Here is a 24940-nt window from a genome sequence, read left to right as displayed (position 1 = left end):
CTTGCTGAAGTCACACTGCAGATATTGGTCACGTCACTGAGTGTCTCTGTACCCTCAGGGACTGCAACCTTTCTTTCTTCTGGAAGATGCAGTACAGGAACACAAGGTAGCTCTGTTTTTCATGCCTCTTTTTGGCTTTTTTCCCCATTGGATAGTTTTACAGACAGACACCTCACATTTTGCATCTTATTTGCATTCAGGTATCAACATTATTTGGTCAGATGGGAACCTGCTAGCTGAATAAATATAACAGCAAATAAAAATCCTCTCATTTCCTGGATTTTTTTTTTTTTTTTCCAGTAGAATAGCAGACTAGGTGAAGAGAAGCAGCTCTAAAAGTGGTTCCAGTGAGAGAGAAAACTACAACAGTAGCAGAGATCCTAGAAGACACCAGCAAACCCTCACAAAGCCATTGGCAACCTGTATCTTGGTCATTCCACTGCATGTGAAGCCTCTTGTTTTTGTCTTGCTTTCCACATTACACACCCCGTCCTGTTGTGTTTCCTTTCTCAATTTGTCGCTCTTCCACTTCCCAAATTCCTTTCGTGTGGCCCTTTGTACTTGTCCTGCACTAACGACAGCAGCTACTTGATCCTCTTGCTGGGTAGTACATTTGCCCTACCTGTTAAAGTGGATATCTATAGCCTCAGATCCATTCATCTCAGCAGTCTCCCTTGTAATCCAGAAGCATGTGTCCCACAGCTAATTCTATCTTACTCCAAATTCAGGTCTTAACCTAGTAACTTAAGCATCTCTTCTCTCCTAATTCTTCCGAGTAAAAGAAAGCCAGCCACAGAGGAACCTCTCTAACTTCTCATTATATGTGGGTTCCTAGTTGTGCAACACGGCAATGTGCAGCTGTTGAGGTGCATGCTGTTTCTTGTTTATCACATTTTAATAATTTTGCTCAAAAGACAGTAGAAAAGGTATTTTCTAATATTTTCTCTCTGGTCAGCTATTGTTTTCAGAAGCTCCACACCCGTGCAATAAAGCGGTTTCTGGATATTTGTTTTTCCCAAGTGTTTTTCCCAAGTTCTTTATCTTATCCTCTTTGTCTATTATTAATACTGACTGCAAGCTTCAGTCTCTTTTTGAATGCTCTTTTTTCCTTGTTGCAGATTTCATTAGTTGAGTGACTTCAGCGATATCTCTCATACTACATGTACAGGTAACATCATGGGACACTGTCACACTCCTAAGCTGTCTTGGCTTTGTGTTATGGCAGCATTTGGGCCATGTACACACAGACTGGCTCCCCGCAACACCCTCCAAAGTGCTTCCTTCCTCCTACCAGTGCTTTTCCTCCCCGTTCCATGAGAAGGAAAACTCATACTGGGAAAGATAACAGACACTTTGAAGGGGAGCATCATCCTTGTCCTCTTGTAGACCACCAGCCTCTCTTAGTCAGGACCAGTTCAGCACAGAAATGAACAGGAGTGCATCCTGCCTGCTGCTCTCCCACCCCTTCTGTACAGGCACACAAAGTAATAAAAAGGAGCAGCTACAAAAAGGCTAAATTCACTTTCTGATACTCACTATTTCATCCTGGTCTTCCCATTCCACTTCTGAGAGGTCTACACTGTTGTAGTTTGGCTTAGGCTTCAGTTTCTTTCCTTCTTTGTACTAATATTTATTAAAAACAAACAAACAAAGAAGTAAGCAGCTAGATAACTTCCTAAACCAGCCCTTTAAGGATTGATATGTAATTTGAAAAATAGGGGTGTTTTTTTCTCTGACTAGGAAGGCAGTGTTTGAATGCAAGTACCTTCTTGGTCCCATGCCATGTATTTCTTTATGGAGAGAGTGTGGGGCTGGGAGACTTCGAGTGGGCAAGGCTGATCCAGGACCAAGGGACAGGCAGGAACACAGATAAACTTGGAGGTAAAGGCTACAGCCTCCTTTATGAGAATACTCTTCAAAATAGATCAATACGGTACTCTTGCTTCCAGGAAATCAGGTTTTTCCCACAACTAAAAGTGTAATCCCGTTAACACTATAACACCAGCAGGAGATCTTTTCTGATGGGAGTTAGGCTTTGGCTCCACTGACAAAAAGACAATCTTTTCACTCAGGGCTAACTGATGCAAGAGGTCCATTTCCCTGCAGTCTTCAGGGCGAAGGAGTAGGTATGAAGCAGACTAAGGGAGACCAGTTTTAGGTGGCAAAGCAGTGCCCTTGCAATGCTTTGCCTTGCCCCATCCTGCCAACATGATGTGTCCCTTCTCTTCACCTAGTGAAGTAACTGCCAGTGCTTGTGGGTCTCCTTGTGCCATTTTGATGACGGCTGCTGTGAAGCCCTGTGGTGGCACTGTCTCTTGCCAGTAACCACACTAGTGCTTCTAGCTTCATGCCAACAGGCATGTGTATGAAATGTAAAATCATTTCCTGCCTGAGTATCTGGGTAGTGGGTCCAGCTGTGTGTTTGCAGACAGATGTGTAGTCTGGAGCTCCAGGTGGCATTGTGAGGGAGAAATCTTGTCCTTGTGTCCACTCCCTCAAGTCTCAGAAGGTCTTTGCAGCCCACTGGTCTTGAAATTGTTTCTGACTTGCCACACTAAGATTAGTGGTGCTGGATCCTGCTAAACTCACATTCCCAAAATGCCCAACTCTATAGCTGCTAGGTAGCTATTACTAGGGTGTTATTCATGATGGATCTTCTTGCAGGAGATATGCCTGAGCGAGAGGAATTTTTTCTTCAGCTCAGAGCAAAACCTTGCATGGATGCAGATACAGGTGTAGCAAGTGCACACAGATACAACCATCACATGCACTTTTATGAAGGACAGGCAGGGTGCCTTATGCTTCATACACATGTGTATGTATATGTATCTATATATCTCTGTATCTCTGTATGTGTATTGAATTAATTTATCTGGCCCTCACGCTCCTGGATGCCTGTATATCAGGGCCCAATAACCTTCACAGCTCAACAAAGTGTGAAAAATCAGAAGCATCCCTGAAGGGCACTGTTTCTAAGTAAGCAAAGTTTCTCAAGTTCGCAGCTATACATACCAAAGGACGGAGGTCTGGGTGTGAAAGGATGTAGCCGTTGTTGGTATTGAGAAAGGCATATCCATGGACACCCAGCTGGAGAAAGAGGCATTAGAATAATTAGTGCTTGAAGTAGAAATACTCCTGTGTAATGGGTGCCACCAATACCCTGGCACCACCAATATTCAGAAATATTTTCCTTTTAAAGGTATTGACCAGCAGAAAATAGCATCCATCCCAAACCATTTATTTCTGGATCTCTGGCTGCTCTGTCAGAGCAGGCTGACTATGCTTGGAAGCACAAAAGGATGGGCAGGTAGTTGATTTCAGTACACATTCAGAAGAAGGTGCCCTCCTAGACTCTGAGTGTCCTGGACAAATACCACCCAGAGGCCGAATAAGCTCTCCGCAGCAGGCACAGCAGTGCTGCACAGAAAACGGGCAACGATGGGAAATGTCGTAAGCAGTACAGAAACAGTGGTGACAGGTCTGTATGGCCATCACTACATGTGCCCAGCAGTGCATGAACAAGCGAGTACAAATCTCACAGGTGGCTTCCCTGGAAACCCAGTTGGTCTTCAGAGGAGCTCTTCTCTCTGTTTCAGTGTTGACAAGACCAGACCTAGCCTAGGCCAATTGTACAAGCGTGTAGTCTTAAAATGCTTTTTAAGGAACAGCATAATCTAACAGGAGCAGACACTGGCTGATCTGATCTGCAAGAGATTTCCAAGAGGGTAATTTACTCAGATTGAGCCCTTATATAACACAAATTCCAGGACTACAGCAAACTTCCTTGTTGGTCTATTAAAGCTGAAATTTCCCAGCCCAGTGAGCATGATCATAAATGTATGAGCTCTCGAGGGCTGTAACTCTGGAACTTGCCCTTTGTAATGTGCATGCGAGGGAATTCAAGTTGAAGATCCCAGGTTTCCAAACTGGTCTCGAGCTGGAAGAGCTTCTGGGAAGCTGTCCTCTGCCCCTGATGTAAAGAAATCCTTCAGATAATTTTATTTCCTTCCCTGGCACTGCTTGGAGGAAAGACCAGTGTCCCTCCTTGTCCCAGAAGAAAGATTATTGTGACACATGGCCTTTGAGTGATGTGGAGGAAGATTAAAAGGTATTAGTTTTACAGAGAAAACAAATGTGTATAAAAATTGAATTTCATAGACCAGGTTACCCCAGACCCACACCGGCTGGCCTTAGCATGCTGAGTGCATGCACCCCAACACTCATAATTCCTAGGTTGCCTGAAGGATCATTTCCTACAGCTGCATGTGAATGGTCTGCCCGGCATCCATGTCTGGAAGCACCACACAAATTCATAGCTTCTGACAGCACTTTCAGTCCTGTGAGGCTTCAGCAATCGTATTTTGGACAACTGCCTAACTGCTAGTAGTTGTCTGATAGTTATTTAAGTGAAAATGAAAACTTGGAATGATGGCTTAAGTTGCTTGATTTTTTGGCAATCCTGAGATGTGCTTGCTGTCTCCTGGTGTGCAGGATGATTGAACAAAAGGTCACTGCACAGAATTTACAGCAGAAATCAAACTAAACAGTGCACCTCTGGGGAGTTTCCTGCAGATGAGTGTATTTTTTTATATCTATTGAAGACAGAGCTAATAGAAAGTTGTTGGACTAACAGTTCTGGAGGGCAAATACTCTATCTAGTTACAGCACAAGTGGGTGAGAGCCAGCTTCCTGTGCACTGTTCTGCCAAGGAATCTTCATGCTGATCTGGAGAAAGGAACCTCAAGGCATGTCAGAAAAGTTGGCTCTCAATAGTCCATTCAGTCCTTAGTTTTTCTGCTATGAAACTAGTTTAATGTTTTGTCAGTTGGCATGGCAGCTTTTGTCCACTGGGACTGGATATAAAACTTCAATTCTTCTGAGGTAGGCTGTCAGGTTTGTATCATCTCTGAGGGATCTAGGCTGGTGACCATCAAGACACAAACACTCCATGACCTCTTACCAGTCTACTGGATCATCCAATCCTTGTGTTTTTGAGGCAGCCTAAGAGCTTCTTCTAGTAGGGAATGATTTCCCTTGTGCTGTATAGAAACCACACATCACCACATCTCTTGCTTTTTGCTCATAGTTCCTCCTACAAGCTGAGGAACTACTTTTTAGTCATGCCCATGGAAGAATGACTACTGACTTTGCTGTGCAAAATAATGAATTGCATTATCTCAGTCTTACCTTATACCGTGGAGCAAGTTTTAACAACTCCCTCAGTGGTACATCAGAGCCCACCACACCCAGGAGAATGCCATGGGATCGCTTAAAAACAAAGGAGAATCCATTTTCAGAAGCAAAACTTGAGTAGCTTTCTACCTGAATACACATTATTGCCTTCCTACTAGTCTCTCACGTAACCTCTCTAGGCTTGTATGAATATGTTCATTTAAAATCATCTAACATACCTCAAAAAGTCTAAAGGGATTGCTTCAGTGTTTAGGGAGAGGAGAATGTCTACCCGATACTATTCAGTGTTTGTTATGATTCAGAAGTAACATAGAATCACTAAAAACAAGTTTTGAGAGCAAAAACCTGCATACCTTGTGTGTAAATAACAGAAAGGGCAGGGCAATGATCTAAAACAACATGGATTGGCTGATAACTAAACTAAACACCAAATACAAAACTGTTAATCTAGGAAAAAAGAACGCAGGAAATCCCCACAAAATGGGGAACTAGTTGTTTAGTAAGCATCTGAAGAACACGATGGAAAAATGATACATAGGCTGCCACTGCAGTACTGTGCTAACATGGGTTAAAACCAGCCTCAGGTGGAAAAGGCATACAAATCTTCATAGGATCTAGTGTCTTGTACAGCAATGGTGAGCTACTATCTGCCATTTAAAAAGGGTGCTGAGAAACTGGAAATGGTACAGAAGAGAGTGTCTAAAGGGTTTCAAAGCCCAGAGGAAATGCCCTTGTTAAAGATGCCTAAATTGTTCAACCTTTTTCTCTTATCGAAAGATGGACAGGTTTGACTTTATTGCAGTGTAGAAGATGCTTCTCAGGAAAAGATACCAAATAGTACAGGCTTTTTAATCTAGCAGAAAAAAACATTATGACAGGAAGGTGAGTCCAGACAAATTGGAAGTGGAATTTAAACACCAGTTTTTAACAAAGAGTGAGAAACCACAATGGAGAGCTCAGGGCCGGATGCCTGTCTTCAATGACACTTTTGCCAAGCACAGGTTATTGGGCTCATGAAAGACCGTCTATATGAAATGTAAAGGTCTGCAATAAAATGCACAGACTAGACAAGGTAATGATCTCTTCCAGCCTGAAACTTTATGGGTCTGGAAATTAGTCTCAGTTTGAAAATAGAAGGGATAAACCAGGGAGAAGTGTCGTATTTAAGGGCTATTTTGAAGGAATAGCATTCACAGGAAATGACAGACTATAATTTTGACAGATAAATATCAGCCACACATCCTGCCAAAGGTCCCTAAAGGCCAGCTTTTCTTTCATAGACCCATTGGCTATAAAAACCCCTCCAAGGTCCGCTGCATCCCTTCACCTCCGCTGGCTGGAAGAAAAGCAAAGCCCATGTTTCACTCACCGTCTCGTTCTTTTTGCTGAAGACTGGCATAGCCACTGTTGTCATGAGCAACAGACTTTGAGCTTGAGATGCAAAGAGCTGCCACAGAACAATGGGCCACGTGTTAACAAATGCAATATCACAGATAACCCGAATGAAAGGTGCTGGAATTCCCAAGGACCCCAGATGTTGATTACAATTAGCCACCTCCTTGCCTCCCACACCCTTCCAAAAACAGATGGCAGGACTTTTCAATACTCCGTATCCAAGAGGATGGTGGGATGGATGCTTGCTTGTGTGGGGTGATGAGGATGGGATGAAAGCCAGTGAAATGTGTTGAAGCAGGAGAAATTAAAGTGTTGTTTTAATGAAGAGACAGGAACCTGTAGAAGTGGTGGCACAATTTATACTCACCATACTTTGGGAGCATAGACATGAACACTTATGCAACAAGTGTAAAAACCACCAACACAAAGAGCACAGAACAGAAAAAAGCAACACAAATATGCACAAAATCACAAACATGACATCATCTATATTGCAAACACATGAATACCATGAATGAGAAACACCACATACAAATATCTGAAAGGGACAAATACAGAGCCTGCTTATATATACTTGTTACTCAAGCATCTAAGCTTAGGAAAAACAGAGACAAAATCAAGATCCAAACAGATATAATGTGGTGAGCTATCTCTACAGGCAATACAGGATGTGCACACGTAATGAGCTAACAGATGCTCCCAGTACTGCAGAAGAAAGATGCTCTAAAAACACACAGGAAAGGAGGTAACACAGGCAAGACACATGCAAAGGGGTCTCCCAAACATGCCCAGCTATCGAAATGACCTAAACTCTTTGATGCCAGTAGCATCCCCCTTCCATATCTCATTTGGTCAAGTAAGTAGCAAGGCAAGAAATGACCTCTCCATTACTGTGTACACTATGAGTCATAAAGGAGCCAGTCAATAATCTGTGGAGTTGCTTGGTAGAGATTTAAGCCTGGTATCTTGAGTTACTGGTCTGGATGATTCTGTGTGGAAATTTCCCATTCACAGCAACACTCACACCAACACACAGCAAGTAAACTTCTCTGGCACTTACTGGACATATGTAAAAAGAGATCCGGTGAACTAAGCTACAGCACAACAGAGACACCCCCAGCTACTCTGAACCAACAGCACAGGTCCCCAGTACATCCAGCATCTCCTTTTCTTGTCAGTGTAAGAGGGCTCCTTCAGCCCTGCAGCCCCCACCCCGCTCCAGATGTACAGGCCAGCTGTGGCTGTGGGCACTGGCACTGACACACCAACTGGCACAAGGGAAACAGCATGCTCACAAAACACAGGGGTGCAGTTACCTCCTCAGACTGTGGCAGCTGGTGAGAGACAGGGATGAACAGGTGAATGAATACATGCATGAAGGAATGAAACAAATATGGGAGAGGCTGGGGCAGAGAATGTGAAGAGCAAGCCAAGTGGTAAGAAATGAAATGGAGCAAAAAAAGTGCAGCAAACAAACCCCTGTGGCTACCTTGGGAAGTGGGACACCACACATCAGTGCCAGGGGTGGCATGCCTGCTATTAGAATTAACTTGTTGGGTAGCTAGTAGCATTTCTGGAGGTTTTGCTTAGCATACTCAAGTACCATGTCCCCAGATCTCACTTGGCACAGCTCCTGCAGCAGAAGACATGCCCATGTCACCCTCACAGAGCCAGTGTGCCATGGCTGCAGCCTCCCTGGTCAGCCACAGCTCTGAGGTGAGGGACAGACTCCTCCCATAAGAGCACAGCACTGATGCACCACAATGGTGCAAGCCTGGCTGCCTTGTAGGTATTTCCTGGGGTTTCTGTGGTCTTGACTCCAAATACAGTATCAAGCACCACCATGTGTGACCTGGAATTTGATGTTTCCTGCTGCAAAGCTAGGTTCAGTACCTCTAGTTTTATTTCAACTCAGAGAGTTCAGGTTTCTCACCGTGGATCTTAAATGCAAAAACTGTGGGTTCTCCCCAGGGCTGTGGCAGACACCCTAAAGTTGCTGCTGCCCAGACCTGGGCTAATAACTTCAGTCCCCCAGTGGGATTGTGTATGGAAACATTTTCCATGTATCTAGAAGATTTTTCCCCTCAGATCAAGGCCACTGCAGTGACATTAGGTCTTGCTAGCCTAAGGAACAAAAGAGTGAGCCTGCTTCCCAAACTGAGGTCTCTATCTTTGAGTGGCAAGCAGTGTGCTGTTAGTTGCTGGGCCAGGAGAGATAAGCCTATGTGACCTGTATCTTGAGCTGTAAATATTCTTTCCTGTGAATAATCCTTTAGAAGATAACCTGCTTTCACAGAAGCATTGCTGAAGTCTTGCTGTGCCTGTGTGATTAGTCCTGGGCCTCTGGGTCACTGCAGATTCAGACCTCAGTCTACATATGCAGCTCAGCTCCAGGAGTGAGGAGAAAAGAAATATCGTTTGTCTCAGCAACAGAGACCAGTAATTTCTATCAATCACCCAGCTCCCAGTTTTACATAAGTTCCAGGACTTTATTTGGTTCTGATACACATAAGATATTTAGATGGAAAGCTAGGACAAGTTGTATGCCTAACATACTAGCTGGGTGTCTAACACCTTTGCCAGTTTGGCCCATAGGCCCTACTGTTTGCTGACTAAAGTCTTGTGCTGCAGGTCCTTACCGCACTGTCCATGTAGGCTTCAGTCCAAATAATGTCATGGTCATGGTTGATGACCATGGGACGGCTGAGCACATGCAGGTACTCCATCACGTTCTCCTGGACATCCGCCAGCGTGGATATCTGAGTGTAGTAGCCTTCACAGAGAAACAGAGGTGTGAGACACTCTTCTAGCACATCTTCATTATTTTTAAATGAGCATTTGTGTGAAGCTAGAAAACTGGATGTCAAAGACTGTATCTGAGTTACCTGTTTCCAGAACTTTCTTCCTGCAGATGGGCCCATAACAATCCAACACTATACCAATGAATACAGGGGAAGAATGTCTTCAAGTTATCAAAATGTCTTCTAAACTAGCTGCTTAGAAATGCTAGCACAGTGTAATGTCATGAGGACTGTTGTCCTGCTTGTCACCACATGGTGAGAAGGATTGGTTGTACTTGGTACAGAACAGAGTATGTCAGATGATAGATGGAAAACTTTTGTTATCACTAGGAAAACACTGCCATGTGCAAAGGCTCATGATCTGATAAGCTTTGTGATGTAGAAGCAGATTTAGTGCACTTGAAAATTAGGACTGCAAGAGCTATACAATGTGTTGAAACAGAAAAATCAAAACCAGTGAGTGTTCTGCAGAGCTCAAGTCTGGTAAGTGAGAATTCAAGTGCAAAGAGCATATTTTTGTTTTGTTTGGTTATTCAGGAGGAGCCATTCTCACATTTTATGGTGAGCTAACAGCAACATGATTTCCCTGTCACTAATCTTATAGTTGAACATGCAATCTGAAATCCAGGATTTTTTTTTAATCTAACAAAATCTAAAAACGTTACATGTGATTCACAGTGCTAATAGACAAACGTTTCAGCCTTGAACATCCGTAGTTCACATTCCACAGGCCAGCAACTCTTGTCTGTCAATTATCTTCAGTAGCACATGCACCCATGCATTTCAGAGACTGCTGACGCAACTGGTCAGACAGGAAAAGAGTTGATACACCTAGCTAGTCAGCCCACAGCTTCAATCTTCCCTTCCTTTCCATGTTTAAGATTGATACTGTTGGATCAAGCCTGTCTCCAGGCATACTGAGACCAAGTCATGCCCAAACAGGGAAGACTTCTATTTTTTTTTTCCCCATCTTTTTCTTTCTGTTGCATGTTCTTGTAGGGGTAACTGGATGCTTTAGCTGGCCCCAAATACAAAGAGGTGACTCACCTACTCTGAATGGATTTTCCCATTCATGCCATTTCATGCCAGCTAGAGAGAATATTGGTTTTGGGATGTGATCAACAAGCTATTCTGATACCTCAGTGAAACCACTGGCACACAAAGAATTTGGCCAGGATACAGGGATTAACCCACAAATCTTGTGAAAAATGCTGTAAAATCTTTAAAGAAGAGATGTTTGTTTTACATCCCAGCCAAAAGATGTCAGGCTTTCTGACAGAGGTTTAAACAGATTGTCTAAAACCAGCAACTGGGACACAATAAGCACAGGGGCTTAGGTGGACAACAGCCAGCATGAATCTCGGTCACAGTGTCCCTTGGCACTGTGACAGGAAAATGTGGTGGCTCAGCATGGAGGACTTGTGTTAGTTGGACACGGGCACACTTCATGGGAACTAGCAGGGTCTGCTTTTTCCTTAGATTGTCTTCCAGCTGAGGGCTAGTGGGTCCCAGCTGTAGTGGGGAGGCCTTAGAGGGGTCCAGGGCCCTGTGACTGCAGCCCAGGTGTGAGATTGGGGATGGGAACCATTCCTGTACAGCACCTTTGTTGTTGCATGCGATCCATTTCACGTTGGGGGCAAAAGTGACCTCCCGTCCAATGAGGTAAGTGAAAACCCGGACCTGGGAACAAGAATGCAAAGATAGAAGAATCAGACTGTAACGTGCTACCAAACCCAAATGACCGAGGTTTGGCATCCTGCTCTACACTGCTGTGAATGCCTGTTTGTGGTGCACAGCAATAGCTCTGCCTTCACGCAGAGACAGGAGCCTCTTGCTCCATTTGTTTCACATTTTGTGGGCTGGAACTTCATTTCCAATTACAATAAGCCCCGAAAGCCAAGTAGCAGCCGGGATCATCTGAATAACAAAGCAGAAGTGCAAATTCTGTTTGATTTTATGATAGCAGCTCTGCCAGGCAGTCAGCAACCCCATGCAGAGAGGTTTATAGCTCACAGGAATCCTTTACTCAGGGGAACAGCTGGCCCCATGAATCATTTAGAGAAAGCTTCACCATTTCTCCTGTGTTTGACCAATAACAAAAGAGCCAATCCTGAAATAAACTGCTTTAACAGCCCCATGCTCTGGTCTCTCAGTAGCCTGCTTCTCTCCCCCTTTGTGCATTGCTGCTAGCTGGGATGAGGTAAACAAATAAATCAAGAGGGTTTAGGATAAGCCATGGTGTATTCTACTTTCACAGTCTGCTCCGCTAGTACAAGCCTGATATCACAGACCTCAAAGTAAATAGGACCGGAAGGCACCTAGCGAGGTTGTCTGTGAAAATTATAAACAGTTCTGGATGGGATTAAAATTCTCTACTTTAAAAAAAAAAAAAAAAAAAAATTCAACACAGTCTTTATCATCTTATCAGGGGAACGTTTTGATTCCCCACATCTTTAGAAAATGAGATGTATGAAAAAAACCTCAATCTGCACTGACATACAGATATCCATTTGTGATCCTGCTACCTCTAAAATCACCATAGCAGGATCCTGCCAGGCTGTTTTGGTTTATGTTAACAGCAGGATGCACGTGGGTATTGGAGAATGTGAATTCTCCACTCTGCCTGTCATCCTGGCTCACACTCCTCTATTCCCACCGTAGCAGCATAGGACCTTTCCTTGCCCTTTCTATTTATCCCTTTCCAGACAAACCTTCCGATCTGGCCAGTTGTATTTTTCAAACACAGCTTCATAATCCTCCACTGCTCCATCTGTGATCAGCATGATAGCTTGGTTACACAAGCCTCCTTGACCAGCGTCTCTGAACTACAAACAGAGAAAAAGAGCGTTAGTTTGCACAGGCCATTTCTGTGTAATTGCAGTGTATTCATTCATGATGGGCCAGATCCTGACTTCTTCTTGCAAGTCTCACACTGTGCTCAGAAAGAGATCTGCTTCAATAAGGACTGTGTTTGTATAATGCTTATAATTTTTTTATTTGTACAGCCCTTCCTAGCACATGTGGACAAAGGAGGCTTTACAGAAGTAAAATAGCAAGAAGAAAATAAGTGCTGTAGAGAAAGGGTGTGATTCCCTGCTGCCTCACATCTTGAACAGTCACATTCATTTATGCAAAATGACTATAAACTGACCATAAACACTGCAATTCTGATTTGACAGCAATAACTGTCACTTTTTATGACAGAAAATGTGAGAGGCAGGGGAAATGAGACTCATTATTTCAGAGCAAATCCATCAATCTGCCGAAGAAATAGCAGAGAAAGGCAGGAGCACATGAAAAAAGATGGCTACTGCCACCAGTGCTGAAACAGGTTATGAATGTGCCAGACAGAAAGGCCATACACTGTAATGACAGATGACGTGTCATCTGTGCATAAGTGACATTTAAGGTAGAGTGGAAGTATGGCTGGGACTCTGAAACAAACGCTCCCAGGAACACATAGAGAGGTGTTGAACAGCCGCACTTTTACAGGCAAATCAGACCCTGCCGGTCCATCAGCAAGGAAGACCAGCCCTTGGAATTACAGAATCACAGAATGGTTCGGGTCGGAAGGGACCTCTGGAGATCATCTAGTCCAACCTACCTGCTGAAGTAGGTTCACCCAGAGCAGATCACACAGGAATGTGTCCAGGCAGGTTTTGAATGTCTCCAGAGAAGGAGACGCCACAGTCTCTCTGGGCAGCCTGTTCAGTGCTCTGGCACCCTCAAAATAAAGAAGTTTCTCCTTACATTTAGAGATGGAACCTTCTATATTTCAGTTTGAATGCTGCTAGTCTAGTGCTCCTGCCTGCAGAGCTGCTTGCCTCTCATGGCCTCGGGTGCACTGGCTCTGGAGGAGAACCCAGCGCCTCACACTGCACCAACACAGCTCTGGAATCAGCAGTCACCACAGGACATAGCAGAGGACATTGAGGCACAAAAATGAGCATTTACTTTGCTGTGGTGCCCAGCTCAATGTCAGTATGCGCTTCTCCTTGCACAGCATCTCACTGCTTATATCGTCTGAGCAAGGAAAAGTCTAACCAACAAAAGAGGATACAGAAAGTCATGCAGAGTGAAAAAATATGGAGAGATGGAGATATGACAACTCTGCACAAGAGATTAATGAGAGGTAATAGCATGAGATAGAAAGCATACAGGAGATTAACAGAAAGGAATCTGAGGTTATATCAAACACAGCAGCAATTTTAAACTGTAGAGTGTAGCTATATCTTATAAATGAGGAAAATGGTATCCAAGTAGCAAGGCTAATTGCATAAAATAAAATCAATCGCCGGATGAGAGAACAAGAGCACAGGGTGTGAACTGGGATTTTTTAGATATTTTAGGGTTCAATTCACAAGTCCCTTCTGGTTTGGTAAAGCTATGTTAGGACAAAAGGCAAATGCCTTTACTAACACAGATGGCACTGTGATTCCACGCAGGTTAACATCACAACTGTCAGTACCTGGAAGCCAAGTCCAGATATCCCCTGTCATTTCACTACTCCCACAATTACCTCTGTGTTTGTTTCTTATTAGAAAATTACCAGGTTCAGTGCTAATATCACCATGTATCCTTCCAGCACCATTTATGTTATCAGTGCTGCCTCCTTCAACATTACTCTTGATGTTGTTTGAGTACCTGTTACTTTACTGCAGTAAGCATGGATTCAACAGCTTCTGAGTGACCACACATATGAACACATCTCTCCCTGTTTCTTGATAATCCCATTACTTGTGGCAGTGACCAGAATCAGTACAGATGATTTTTGGGTCCTTCTCTGGCTGGCTGCAGCCATAGCAAATGATCTGACAACATTCACATCAAGCTCTGAGCATAATTTCCCACTCTGGCTGAAGTCTCAGGAAAAGGAAAAAAGGGAAGATGAAGAACAAGATGTCTGAAGAGATGCAGTCTAGAGCTGCAGTCAGCAAATGAGGCATGGAGCTACATATTATCCCATATAACTTTGGTCACATTGCCAGGAGTAACAGGCATGTTCTAATTAATTCATGGTCACAGTATTGTGTACTCCCTTGTTTGCTCATTGCCATTTACTTTGCCATTGTAGCCTGGCACAGAGTTACTGAAGAGGCTGTAGGAACATCAGCATAACTCAGTGGGGGTCAGGCATGTGTGCTGATTATATACACATCTGGCCAAATGTCTGAGCAGCCCCTCTGTCTCCTCCTGCCCCATTCTTGTGCAGACCTGTCTCCAGAATTACTGAAAATTCAAACTCAGTGGAAAGCATCCCATGGGGAGAGAATTAGCAGTAGAGAAGGAAACAAAGCCAGTGAAGAAGAAATGAGAGATGGCATTAAGCAAAATAGCATAAACTGGTAAAAAGGAAATCCTGAGCTTCGCATATCCTGAAAAATATGCTCCAGAATCCAGGTCTATAAAAATGTGAATGGAATCAAGATGCTATTTATATGGATTTAGATAAGAAGCAAGAAAGGGAATAAAAATACTGTGTTGCCAGATGATAAAAACCAGAGGGAAATGGCCAGGCAGAGATGCTTTATAATCTCCATATTCATCATCAAAAGGACAATATTGTAATGGTTTGGTACATGCTGAAGCGATAAGAAACAAAAAAAACCACATGAATGAATTACATTGAGGGTCACAGAGTGTTAGGATTAAATAAAAAGTTAATTGAAAGCATTTGAATAGTCTGTAGACAGCAGGGAGGGACAGGATTGCAGAAGGTGTTGCTGGACTACTTGCCTCATGGGCTGAGACCTGACTGGGACTATACAAGATCCCAAAAGATGAAGAGGAAATAATCAGAAAACATGCTTTACAAGAAGGGAAGCAACTAGATGGGAAGATTGTCCTTAAATATCCAGCATGTTGACAGAATAATTAGTAACAAAGTCCTCCTTGAGTGCACAAAGGAAATGCGTCCCCACACAGATGGGGCATAAGAAGCCACAAACTCCTTTGATTACTCACAGCAGCAAACGGGCTTATTCTTTGTATGATACCAGTGTGCTCAAGTTATGCAGCATTTTACATCCCACTGAAATCCAGTTTGTTACCAGTTTCACCATTTTTTGTTCACCCATTGCCATTTTGGAGTAACTACTCATAATTAGCCTTGAAATTGGTGTAATGCCTGAGTTCAACAGTGAGTCAAAACACCATTAAACCATCTTGGTGTTAAGATGAGGCATCATTCCCAGATGGCCTCAGAGAGAACAACCTGGGGTTTATTTTCCTTCATGGAGTAAGAAAAACATCAGCTTTCAAAATACCAACTTACTCTGAGTGGATCCTGAGAAAGAAGGACCCATAAGAGTCACAGATTTTGTACTACCTAATCCCAAGAAAGTCATATATATAGAATAGGATTAGGGCTGTTTGTTTGCATATGTATGTATATATACACATATATGTGGCATGCCTATGAAAATATATTAATATCTTTACAATTGGTTTACACTGGAAAGAATAGGCAGCTTAGTACTGGCTAGAGAGGAATAACACAGAGGCACATCAGCTGGATAGGAATTAGCAATGTGACTGAAGAAACATAACTGTTGTCTTATGCTGTGTTAAGAAGACTATAGTGTGTAAAACAAGGAAGGTAATTATTCTGCTCTGCTTAGCACTTGATAGATCTCAGCTGCAGCACTTACATGCTGTTGGGAGGATGGTGTTTCAGGGAAGGCAGACAGCCTGCAAGCAGCCAAAAGCAGAGCAGTGGCCAGAACAAAGGGGTATAAATCCTACAGGAAAAGGATGAGAGGACAAGATGTGCCAAGCTTGTTGAAACAAAGAAGAGAAGGCAGCAGCAAGATAGGCTAAAACATGATAAACAAGAGCTCAAAAGATAGCACTTGATGTCTGAGAATTGTGAAGCACTTTGTAAATGTATGCTTAACACCGTGGTTTCCCTGGGATGCATATTTTACTGAAACCACTTGGTGTGTGGCTAAATTGAAATAGAGAGTTTAAGTGGTTTATTGAGCATGGCAGAGAGGGGTAGCGAAGGCTCTGACTAAATGTTCTCCTGAAACTGTTCTGCAAATTGCATCACGTATTAAAATATGCCTGTCTACCCCAGAACATAATGGAGGAAAACAAAGATGGTGCTCTTCTTCAACCTCTCTCTGCTACTCATACCTCATTGAGTAGGTCTCTGCTGGGCTATTAAGTCTACGAACAATTGGACTCAGGAAAATTACCAGGGAAATTTTGCAGTCACTTTCATTACAGATATTATTATTGGTTGTCTATTGTAATCAGCAAAGCCTGTTTCATCAGTGCGATGTAGCAATTTTCATTTTCATTCTCTTGCGTATGCCCCTGTGAACAATAACAGGACAGTCTGTGAGGAATGGCTGTGATTACAAGTCGAGAATGTGAATTTTGTCTGACGGGAAGGGGGTGGCCAATTCCACCAAAATTCCCCCTGCAGCAGCACAGATTTGTTTTTCAGGACACAAGAATGGAAACCGTTTTCCTCACCTATTACTGATATAGACCTAAAAAGCTCTAAGAGAAGATTTCAGAGCCCTTAAAGCCTACGAGCACTTGCAGGTGGTACGCTTTTGCCTTAAGGAGCTTAGCTGTGGTACTTGCAGAGCCTGGGGTCTCTGAGCTGGTGATACCAAGGCACACTAGATGAGAAGGGAAGCTACAGTTTGGGGAAGACACTTGCAGGACAACAGGTCTGATCCTCTACCTGCCTGCCTATGTACATGCAGCCTCTGGGGCTGCTGTGTGTGCACCCAGACACAATCTCTGTCTCTTCTGAATGTCACCAGCTGGGCAGAAGTCCCAGGATGAAGCTGCAAAGGGACTGCGGGATGCCCTGGAGGCCTCCTGCTGCACATGCAGCTGGCCCACAGTTGGCTGTCAACAAGGTGCCCAGCTACTGGCTTCAGTGACCTTGGACTGAGGTCCCAGTTCGCTAGAGAGGAGGCAATCATAGTCCATGCTACAGTGGATGATCTCTCTTCTGTCATGCTGCAAGAAAGCTGCCACCACTGTTGTTGGGAAAGGAAAGCTGGGTGGAAGAGATACATAGCCCTACTTCATACCTTTCTTTGACAAGAAAATCAGTGTTTCTGAACTTCTGTTTCATGGAGAGCAGTTCCCAAGATGCAGAAGAATGACACCAGCAGCCACGAAGTGTGCAGCCACCTTTCCCCATCTGCAGATGCTCAAAGGAAAGATGCACGAATGGCTGATTCAACTACCCTCTCCCCAGATACGAGGTGATAAAGAAAGGCATGAGGGAAGCAGCACTCACCGTGTGAATCAATAACATCAGAAGGTTTTATCACCACTGGGTGCCATACTGTCTAAGAGCAATTTCAGAGTCATTTTGACCTCATTAGCCACAGAAGAATCAACAAGGATCAGGATAAGCGATGACTACTTACACTGTTGACTGCATTTTTTATGCCAAATAGAGAGGAAAAATATTTTCTCTACCTGCCAAATAGCGTTCTCTCTGTTACTGCAGTGGAGTTGTTAGTCCACTGGGCTGCATGAGCACCACTCTTTTTCTCTGGAGATATTTTTGATCCAGCTGTGTCAGGACCAAAACTGAGGACAGTTTTTTCCATCTCAGCTGTTCCACCATGTACCTTCTATTTCCCAGGGGCATGCCTGACCCAAAGTATGTAGGGTTTTTCAAAGGTCCTATCTCCTAGAGTCTTGAGGATTGCATAATGTCTAGTGAGTGAGCTACACCTGCCAGAAAGAAGGTATGAGGTCTCATCATTAATGGAACCACCCCAGTTTTAGCATCTGTGCCTGCATGACTGGCTGTGCTGGTTGAGAGTCTGCAGTTGTACTGCACTGGGCTTCTTTAATATGTTGTCACTGTACATAACCAGTGTTATATTAGATATTAAGAAATATTTTTTCCTCTGGTGGAAAAATCATTTAAATATTCTGATTCATACAGTGGAGACCCTTATAGGCTCTGGATCTTCGTTTTTAAAGATAATTTTGTCATAAAATGCAAGGATACATATAGATAAATCTAGCAGCCATCTAGTCCATGTAATTGTTCCAGGTTTATATCGTTACTACTTCCCTATTCATCTGCGTAACTAATGCCCCAAAGATGTTGAACTATTACCACTAGGAGTGCTACTGTCCTATTACTGCAATGTCAAGACTACACCACACTCATCTCAGGTTACCATGAAGACCATCATGCTTTGATTACCACAGACAAGTCAGCTCAGCTACCACCGTCCCTGGGTTCAGCACTGATCATGCTTGCATTGGCGTAAATTAGAAACAGCATTACCATAGACAATGAACTTAAACTTTTAGTTTGTAAAATAAGTAAGAGTGGAGAATCTTTCCCAGGATGTTAATACCTCTAGCATGCTACCTTTAGCATCAACACCGTCATTATGGCCACTAGCACTGTACTATGTCCACATTTTTGTCAGCACCAGAGGCACTGATGCCAACCCCTGTGTGAGTGGTACAGGGATGAGGTGGGGGTGTTCAGCTGGTTCTTGGTCATTTTTTGGATAATATTTCTTAAGAAACAGAGTTAAGTTGTACATTTACCTCCAGGCTATAAGTCCCAATTGTTCACATAAGGCAATGAATCATTTATGATCCTTATCACAGGACATGATCAGACTGATTAATTCTCCTGTACCTGTGATTTCTCCCCAAGCACTGATCCTCAGCACACTGACATTGAAATAAATCTGGAGCCTGAGAATAATCTTTCATGTCTTCATCATCATCTACTTACCAAGACTCACTAATAACATTACTTATGTCCAGAATTATTGCCCTTAGCCGATCAGTTATATTTTATTGCCACCATCTATAACCAAGGTGCCTAGGCAATGCCCAGTTATGGGGCTCATTAAAGAAACACAAGACCAAAGCCTTGCTGGCTCCTGCAAAATTACCCCCGGGTTACTCCTTGTGCACTGAGGGGAGCAGATCCCAGCCCTTATAACTCTCACAGAAATCACGAGACTAGCAGCAGGAGGAAATAAAAGCTTCACTCCCATTGAAGTCCATGAAGTTTTTACACAAAAGCAACTGATTTTAGTCCAGTGAGGGCAGCTGGGTCAGTTGTTGGGTCATGTCAAGACTTCTTGGGCTGCTTCCCTCCTCTTGCTCAGCCAGCAGCCAAAATCCTCCTGTCCTAGGATGAGCTGGCACAATGCAGAAACGAGGAGGAGAGGCTGATTTGGTGGGGCCAGCCAAGGAAAGCAGGAAGGCTGCCACTGCCCCAGCACCCCATCAGCAGGGTCCCCACACCTGCAAGTTCTACTCTATTCAGCACCCCACTGCTGCCCTCATGGGCAGAGATCAGCAGCCCCAGGGCACCACACACAAACCAACACCTCAGTGAAGCCATGTCACCCCTGCATGCTGTTTGTCACAAATTTGGGGCCCTGTGAGATCAGTTCACACAGCCTCCTTCCTGCAAGACCATGGCAGATGGACTAAATTGTTAGATGTAGACATAGAGGGGAAAGTAGGGATGGGCAGGGACATGTGTGCCCTACACAAGCACTGATTTTCTTACCTCCCTCAGGATTTTGAAGGCCTCTGTCAAAGCCTTGTTCACAGTCCCGACTCCTTTTGCCTGGAGTTCGTCCACCAGCTGCTTGAAGTGCTGGCAAGAAGAGAGGCAGAAAGGCAGCAATGAGTTGCAGGTGGCAGGCAGGGCACACCCTGGGACCAGGGGTAGGGAAGAGTAACCTGGAAAAGTCTGCCATTGGGCTGCTGATCCTTCACTGCTACTAGCAGGGCAGTGCTTCAAGTGGCTGCTCCGTTGGCAGTGCCATCATGTTGCACCTGTGCCCAAGCAGCCACAGCAGGACCGCACTTCTTAGCCTGTGGGCTGTGAACCATTGTTGGTCCATGGAACGTCACACAAATGACAAAACTATTAGAAATCTCAATTTTCCTTATCTACCCTTTCAGGGAAGAAAAAAAAAAAAAAAAAAAGTCATTCCTGTGCATGCAAGAACAGCAGGATTGGGGGAAAATGAAAGTAATAAAAAAGCATTCAAATTTTAACAGGCATTGATCTGGTTGTAAACAAAACCCTCAAAAACTGCTCTCTGTAGGATGGACAGTGCCCAAGAGACTAAGAGTGACTTTGGGAAACACTGCAGGAGACATCATCCTGGAATCATACTCTGTGATGCAGGGCGAAGCTGGGAAAGAAATTTGGAGAGAAAGCCAGTTGTTGAAGACATGGAGGGATGTGCTACCTCTGTGTTATTAGTAAAGAGAGAAAAAGGAAGAAAAACATAGTAAGAGCAGCTAAAAATACAAGTCAGGCCAGATGGTGGTGGAGCAGCCTGATGCAGGCTGAGCACCTCGGGGCTGCTGAGCCCTCCTGAATCAGAGCAGCATAAGGCCTCCTAAGACAAAGACTACTGGCACTCCACTCTAGTAAAGGATAAGAGAGCATTCACCAGGAAAAGGCTGATTTTTCTCCTTTGTGAGGGCTGAGGACATGGGATTTCAAAGATGGAGAACCTTTGCCCCCTGCATGCTGTTTTTCCACAGCAGTCTGGGACAGGTCCACTTGGGCTCCGGCAGCGTGGTGGTGCCAAGTCTGTTGTGACACAGGGAAGCTGGTTGCTGCTGTTTAGCTAACCAGCTGACCTGGTGTTACAGAGGCTTCGTGTGAGCAATGTGAACCATGGAGCCAGCATAAGCCACTGAACTGGTGCTTGTTCTTGAAATATTGATGCAAACCCACAAACTCCTGGGAGATGGTTACTCCTTGTCACTGGAGTTTCATGTCACAGAATCTTAACCCCATGTACTTATTACATTAAGAGAACTACCTGAGTAACATCAATAGCAGCCTGGTACTCACCTCTCTGTTATCTCTGTCTGCTTGGACCAGGATACCCTTAAAACAGGGCTCAATAAAATGAACATAATCATTGTACTGCAAAGAGAAAATGAAAAGAAAGGGGTTGTAATGGGAGAAAATTAACTAAGTGGATTCAAGTCCTAGGTGGATGTTCAGAAAACAGTATGGAGCAATATGCCACCTATTCCCCTTAAGAATTGTTTGCATTGATTTTGATGAATCTTGTATTTGTTTAAATTATTTGTTAATGACGGTGTTTTGCCGAGTTCTAACTGAGCAGATCTACACATACAAAGTTACTTTTTTTCCACTCACACTCTAGAGATTTTCTCAATACTTTATTAGGTTGTGCCCCTGCTTTTGCTTGTAGCACTATTTGTACATGTTTTTGGCTTCTGGAGACTTTGAGCCCCCAGTCACCAGAGGAACCTTGCAACCAGATGAACCTTTGTAGCCTAATGTCTGATGCCTCTAGTGCACAGCCGAATGATAACACATTGAGTTATTGTACAACCACCAAACTGATAATTAGTGGGGTGTATGCTTCTAGCCTGATACATATGTGAGATAAAACATGACAGTGTAAACCTTTTCCTGCAAGTTTCAGAAGAGCAGGATTCATAAGAACATGGCTACGAGGCCACTGATACGCAGCTGATCGTAAAAGCTTAGGTCATGCTACAATGTATCTGAGCCAGTAGGTTCTTCCTCTGACTACAGCAAAGGAATATGTATTATGTGTTCTTTCTGAGATTGTTATTGAAGAACAGATGATATTTCAAACTCCTTAACGGCTTCCCTCAGTTTTCCTGCCAACACTGTTCACTCTTCCATCTATCCAGCCATATAAAGACAGAGCTGTCACCGCTAGAGTTTCCAACCATCTTACACGTTAAGTAGCTATCAACAAAAAGTAGACTTTATATCTTAGTGACCGTGCCCTGGCAAACTTTTACAGAAAGGAGCCTGAGGAAAGAGATAGTGCTTGAATTAGCTTTGAAAATTAGGAGGCAAGCAGCCACTTGCCTTTAACCTGGCAGCAAACCCCTAGTCTTGGCATGGATCATGGAAAAGTTTTGCTTTCTGCGGTTAGTGGTGCTGGTTCTCTGTGGGTAACTGGCCCATCTTTGTCCTGGCTAGAGCTTAAAATGGGAGAGAGTAACATCAAGGCAACCTGACCAAACTCCATGCAGGCCTGTGCAGACTGACCCTGAACTGGATTGCAGCCTTGAAAGATGCTGACGCATAAAAAAGCATATGGCAGTTATTTTCTAGCCTAGAAACATTATCCCGAGGATTATACTGCTGCTGGGTCCAAACACAGTATTATGCTATGCTCTTCTAGGTGGATTTATTAGCTCAGGTCCCTGTTAGGTCGGGTGTCTCTCTACAGCACCTTGTTATCTGTTGCAGTCACATCCCAAAGTAAGCAAAAAGATGCAGTTGGCATCCTCCATAGAAGGGAGTGAGACGACTTAGCAGCCACCCTGCTGACCACACAAATCTGACTTCCCAAGCATAATTGGTTTTAATCCTCTCCCCTATCCAATACAGGTACTAAGCATTGTAGTTACGCCACTCTAATGTCTGTAGTTTGCTGAGGGGACTGAAAGGTGGACGTGAGGCACAAAAATGATAACTCAGGACTGGAAATGGGACATACTTACTGCAATGATGTTGACAAAGTCATTTTCTCCCAGAGTATCTAAAATGGTGATGATGGTGTGTTTAGCAATGGTCATCCGCAGGCCCTTCATGCTCCCACTGACGTCCACAATGATGACAATGTCCTTGGGAGAAGTGGCTGCTTGGATGTACCTTTATAAAAAGAAGAATTAAAGGAAGCAGGGTGAGGGTATGGGGAGGAGGAATGCTGGGTGTGCTGCTGTCACATGATGCTAACTACAGCATAATATGCAGCAGGAGTACAGCTACCCAGAAGGGTCAGGCTGCACATCCAATGGGTCCTGTCCTACCCACCTTCCTCTCCCACCAGCCACAGCATTTCACTTCCCGCATTGGCAAGTGCTGGGCCTCCTGCAGACATATGTCCTCATTCAGCTGAGAGTGCCAATTGCTAAAGCCTCCATTAGCCATGCTGAGTAGACTGAGTGAATGCCCTGCATCTCAGGAGTCTGAACAGCCCCATCCCTCTGGTCACAGAATTATAAAGAGGAAGGAGACATTGGTGGCAATCTCCATGTGGTAGATGTTTTAGATGCCGTGTGGAAAGCTGGCACTGGCAGGTGGTAGGGCTTCCCAACCTACTATTGCTTTTGTTTATGTACCACTCATCTCTCTCAGGAGCAGCATGGGGCAGCACTTGCTGATCAGCAACTCACTGAGGTGTCACCTCGGAAAAGAGGGAGAGAAGAAGACTGAAAGGTGCTTTGGCCAAGTCTCTCCAAAACTCTTACCAGCCACGATTCCTGCAGTCGAAGGAGATGACTCCGTTCTCATCTGGTAACCACTTTATTCCTGAAGGGAGCAGCAAAAGGAGCAATCAACACACACAGACAAGCAGACATCTGCTCCCTGCTACCCAGGCACCCTCACTTCTGCTGTTCCCTTCTGAGATGCGGATACCCCACGGGGACATGTGAAACTGGCCAGCGATAGCAGCGACCATTCTGCACAAATACAAGCAGAGCAGCCATCTTTGGCAGTTCTCAGTAAACTATCTATTAATTTCTATTAAAAAAATGTACCTAGGCATAGTCTGTTTGAATTCGAGGAGCAATTGCACTTATTTTGAACTTTCTGCCACTTTGATGTAGTTTTCAACAACATCTTTTTCTCCCCAAGGGTTGTTGAGAGCATCAAAAAGCTGCAGCCGTGACAAGGACGTGTCCCAGATTCCCTGCTAAAGGCTCTGTTCACAGTCTTCTCTCCTTTCCTCTTCTGCAACATGTGACAGGACACAGAACAAGGGCATGCAGCCATCTGACGAAGGGGCCACCAGGCCAAGCTACAGCTGCGGAGGAGCTCGTGGATTCCTCCGAACATGGGGCCTCCCTCTCACACCGTGACCTTATGTGCCACTCACAGCTGGCGAGTGGATAACAAGTCAGGCTGACCAGCTCCATCTGCCATGTGTGGCTTCAGAGATGAAGAGAGGCTGTAGCTGTCACTAAAAACCACAGGGGAGCATGAGGCAGGGAGCCCTCCTGCAGCCTCTGCACCCCACCTGTGAGAGTCACAGGTCCTGCCAAGGGGTTTTGTGGGCTTTTTGGAGAGCAGTCTACCTGAGGCACACCCTTGCAAGCAGACTCCTCTGCGGTTGCAAAGGCAACATGTCTGGAGAGCTGGTCCACATGAGAAAAAGGGGTTTATGCCTGCTGTGGACAGTATTCCTTCAGCCTAAGAAGCAGCAGCAGTCCACCCACTGAGTATTTTGCTTACTGCATTCCTGCCGTTCCTGAGGCCATGCTGGCCTCAGCCTTCCCATTGGGCTCTTCCGTGGCACAGGCTCTGTCTTGCAAGATTTTTGCTTTGCATTGGAAGAGGAAAGCAAATCTCTGCTCTTTTACCTGGGTAGAGCCTGAAGAATCCAGTGGAGCTGCCGAAGTATTGCCAGGTCAGCGTGGGATCCCTTTCAAAGTTGTCCACAAAAATAGGATTCAAGGCTTCTGACATGTAAACGCCATTCAGGATGTCAGGGTCTGTGGGCAAAAGAATAGAAAATGGAGAAGAAAGTGTG

General features: G+C 44.3%; 1 protein-coding gene across 1 annotated transcript in view; it reads right to left on the bottom strand.

The window, feature by feature from the left end:
* CACNA2D4 (calcium voltage-gated channel auxiliary subunit alpha2delta 4) overlaps positions 1 to 24940 on the bottom strand; it is a gene marked incomplete at both ends in the record, with an annotated part of 131005 nt that overhangs the window by 88111 nt on the left and 17954 nt on the right. Inside the window, 13 exons of the mRNA XM_080352552.1 lie at positions 1537 to 1623; positions 3013 to 3087; positions 5188 to 5268; positions 6563 to 6640; positions 7905 to 7922; positions 9228 to 9361; positions 10991 to 11069; positions 12101 to 12214; positions 19930 to 20019; positions 21241 to 21315; positions 22908 to 23058; positions 23658 to 23718; positions 24771 to 24902. Coding sequence (XP_080208678.1) covers positions 1537 to 1623; positions 3013 to 3087; positions 5188 to 5268; positions 6563 to 6640; positions 7905 to 7922; positions 9228 to 9361; positions 10991 to 11069; positions 12101 to 12214; positions 19930 to 20019; positions 21241 to 21315; positions 22908 to 23058; positions 23658 to 23718; positions 24771 to 24902 — 1175 coding nt within the window. The remainder of the gene's footprint in view (positions 1 to 1536; positions 1624 to 3012; positions 3088 to 5187; positions 5269 to 6562; positions 6641 to 7904; positions 7923 to 9227; positions 9362 to 10990; positions 11070 to 12100; positions 12215 to 19929; positions 20020 to 21240; positions 21316 to 22907; positions 23059 to 23657; positions 23719 to 24770; positions 24903 to 24940) is intronic.

Source organism: Nesoenas mayeri (assembly GCF_963082525.1).
Source record: "Nesoenas mayeri genome assembly, chromosome: 1".
Classification (NCBI taxonomy): Eukaryota; Metazoa; Chordata; class Aves; order Columbiformes; family Columbidae; genus Nesoenas; species Nesoenas mayeri.
Note: the sequence above shows the minus strand (reverse complement) of the source record. Positions and strands in the feature narration are given on the sequence as shown.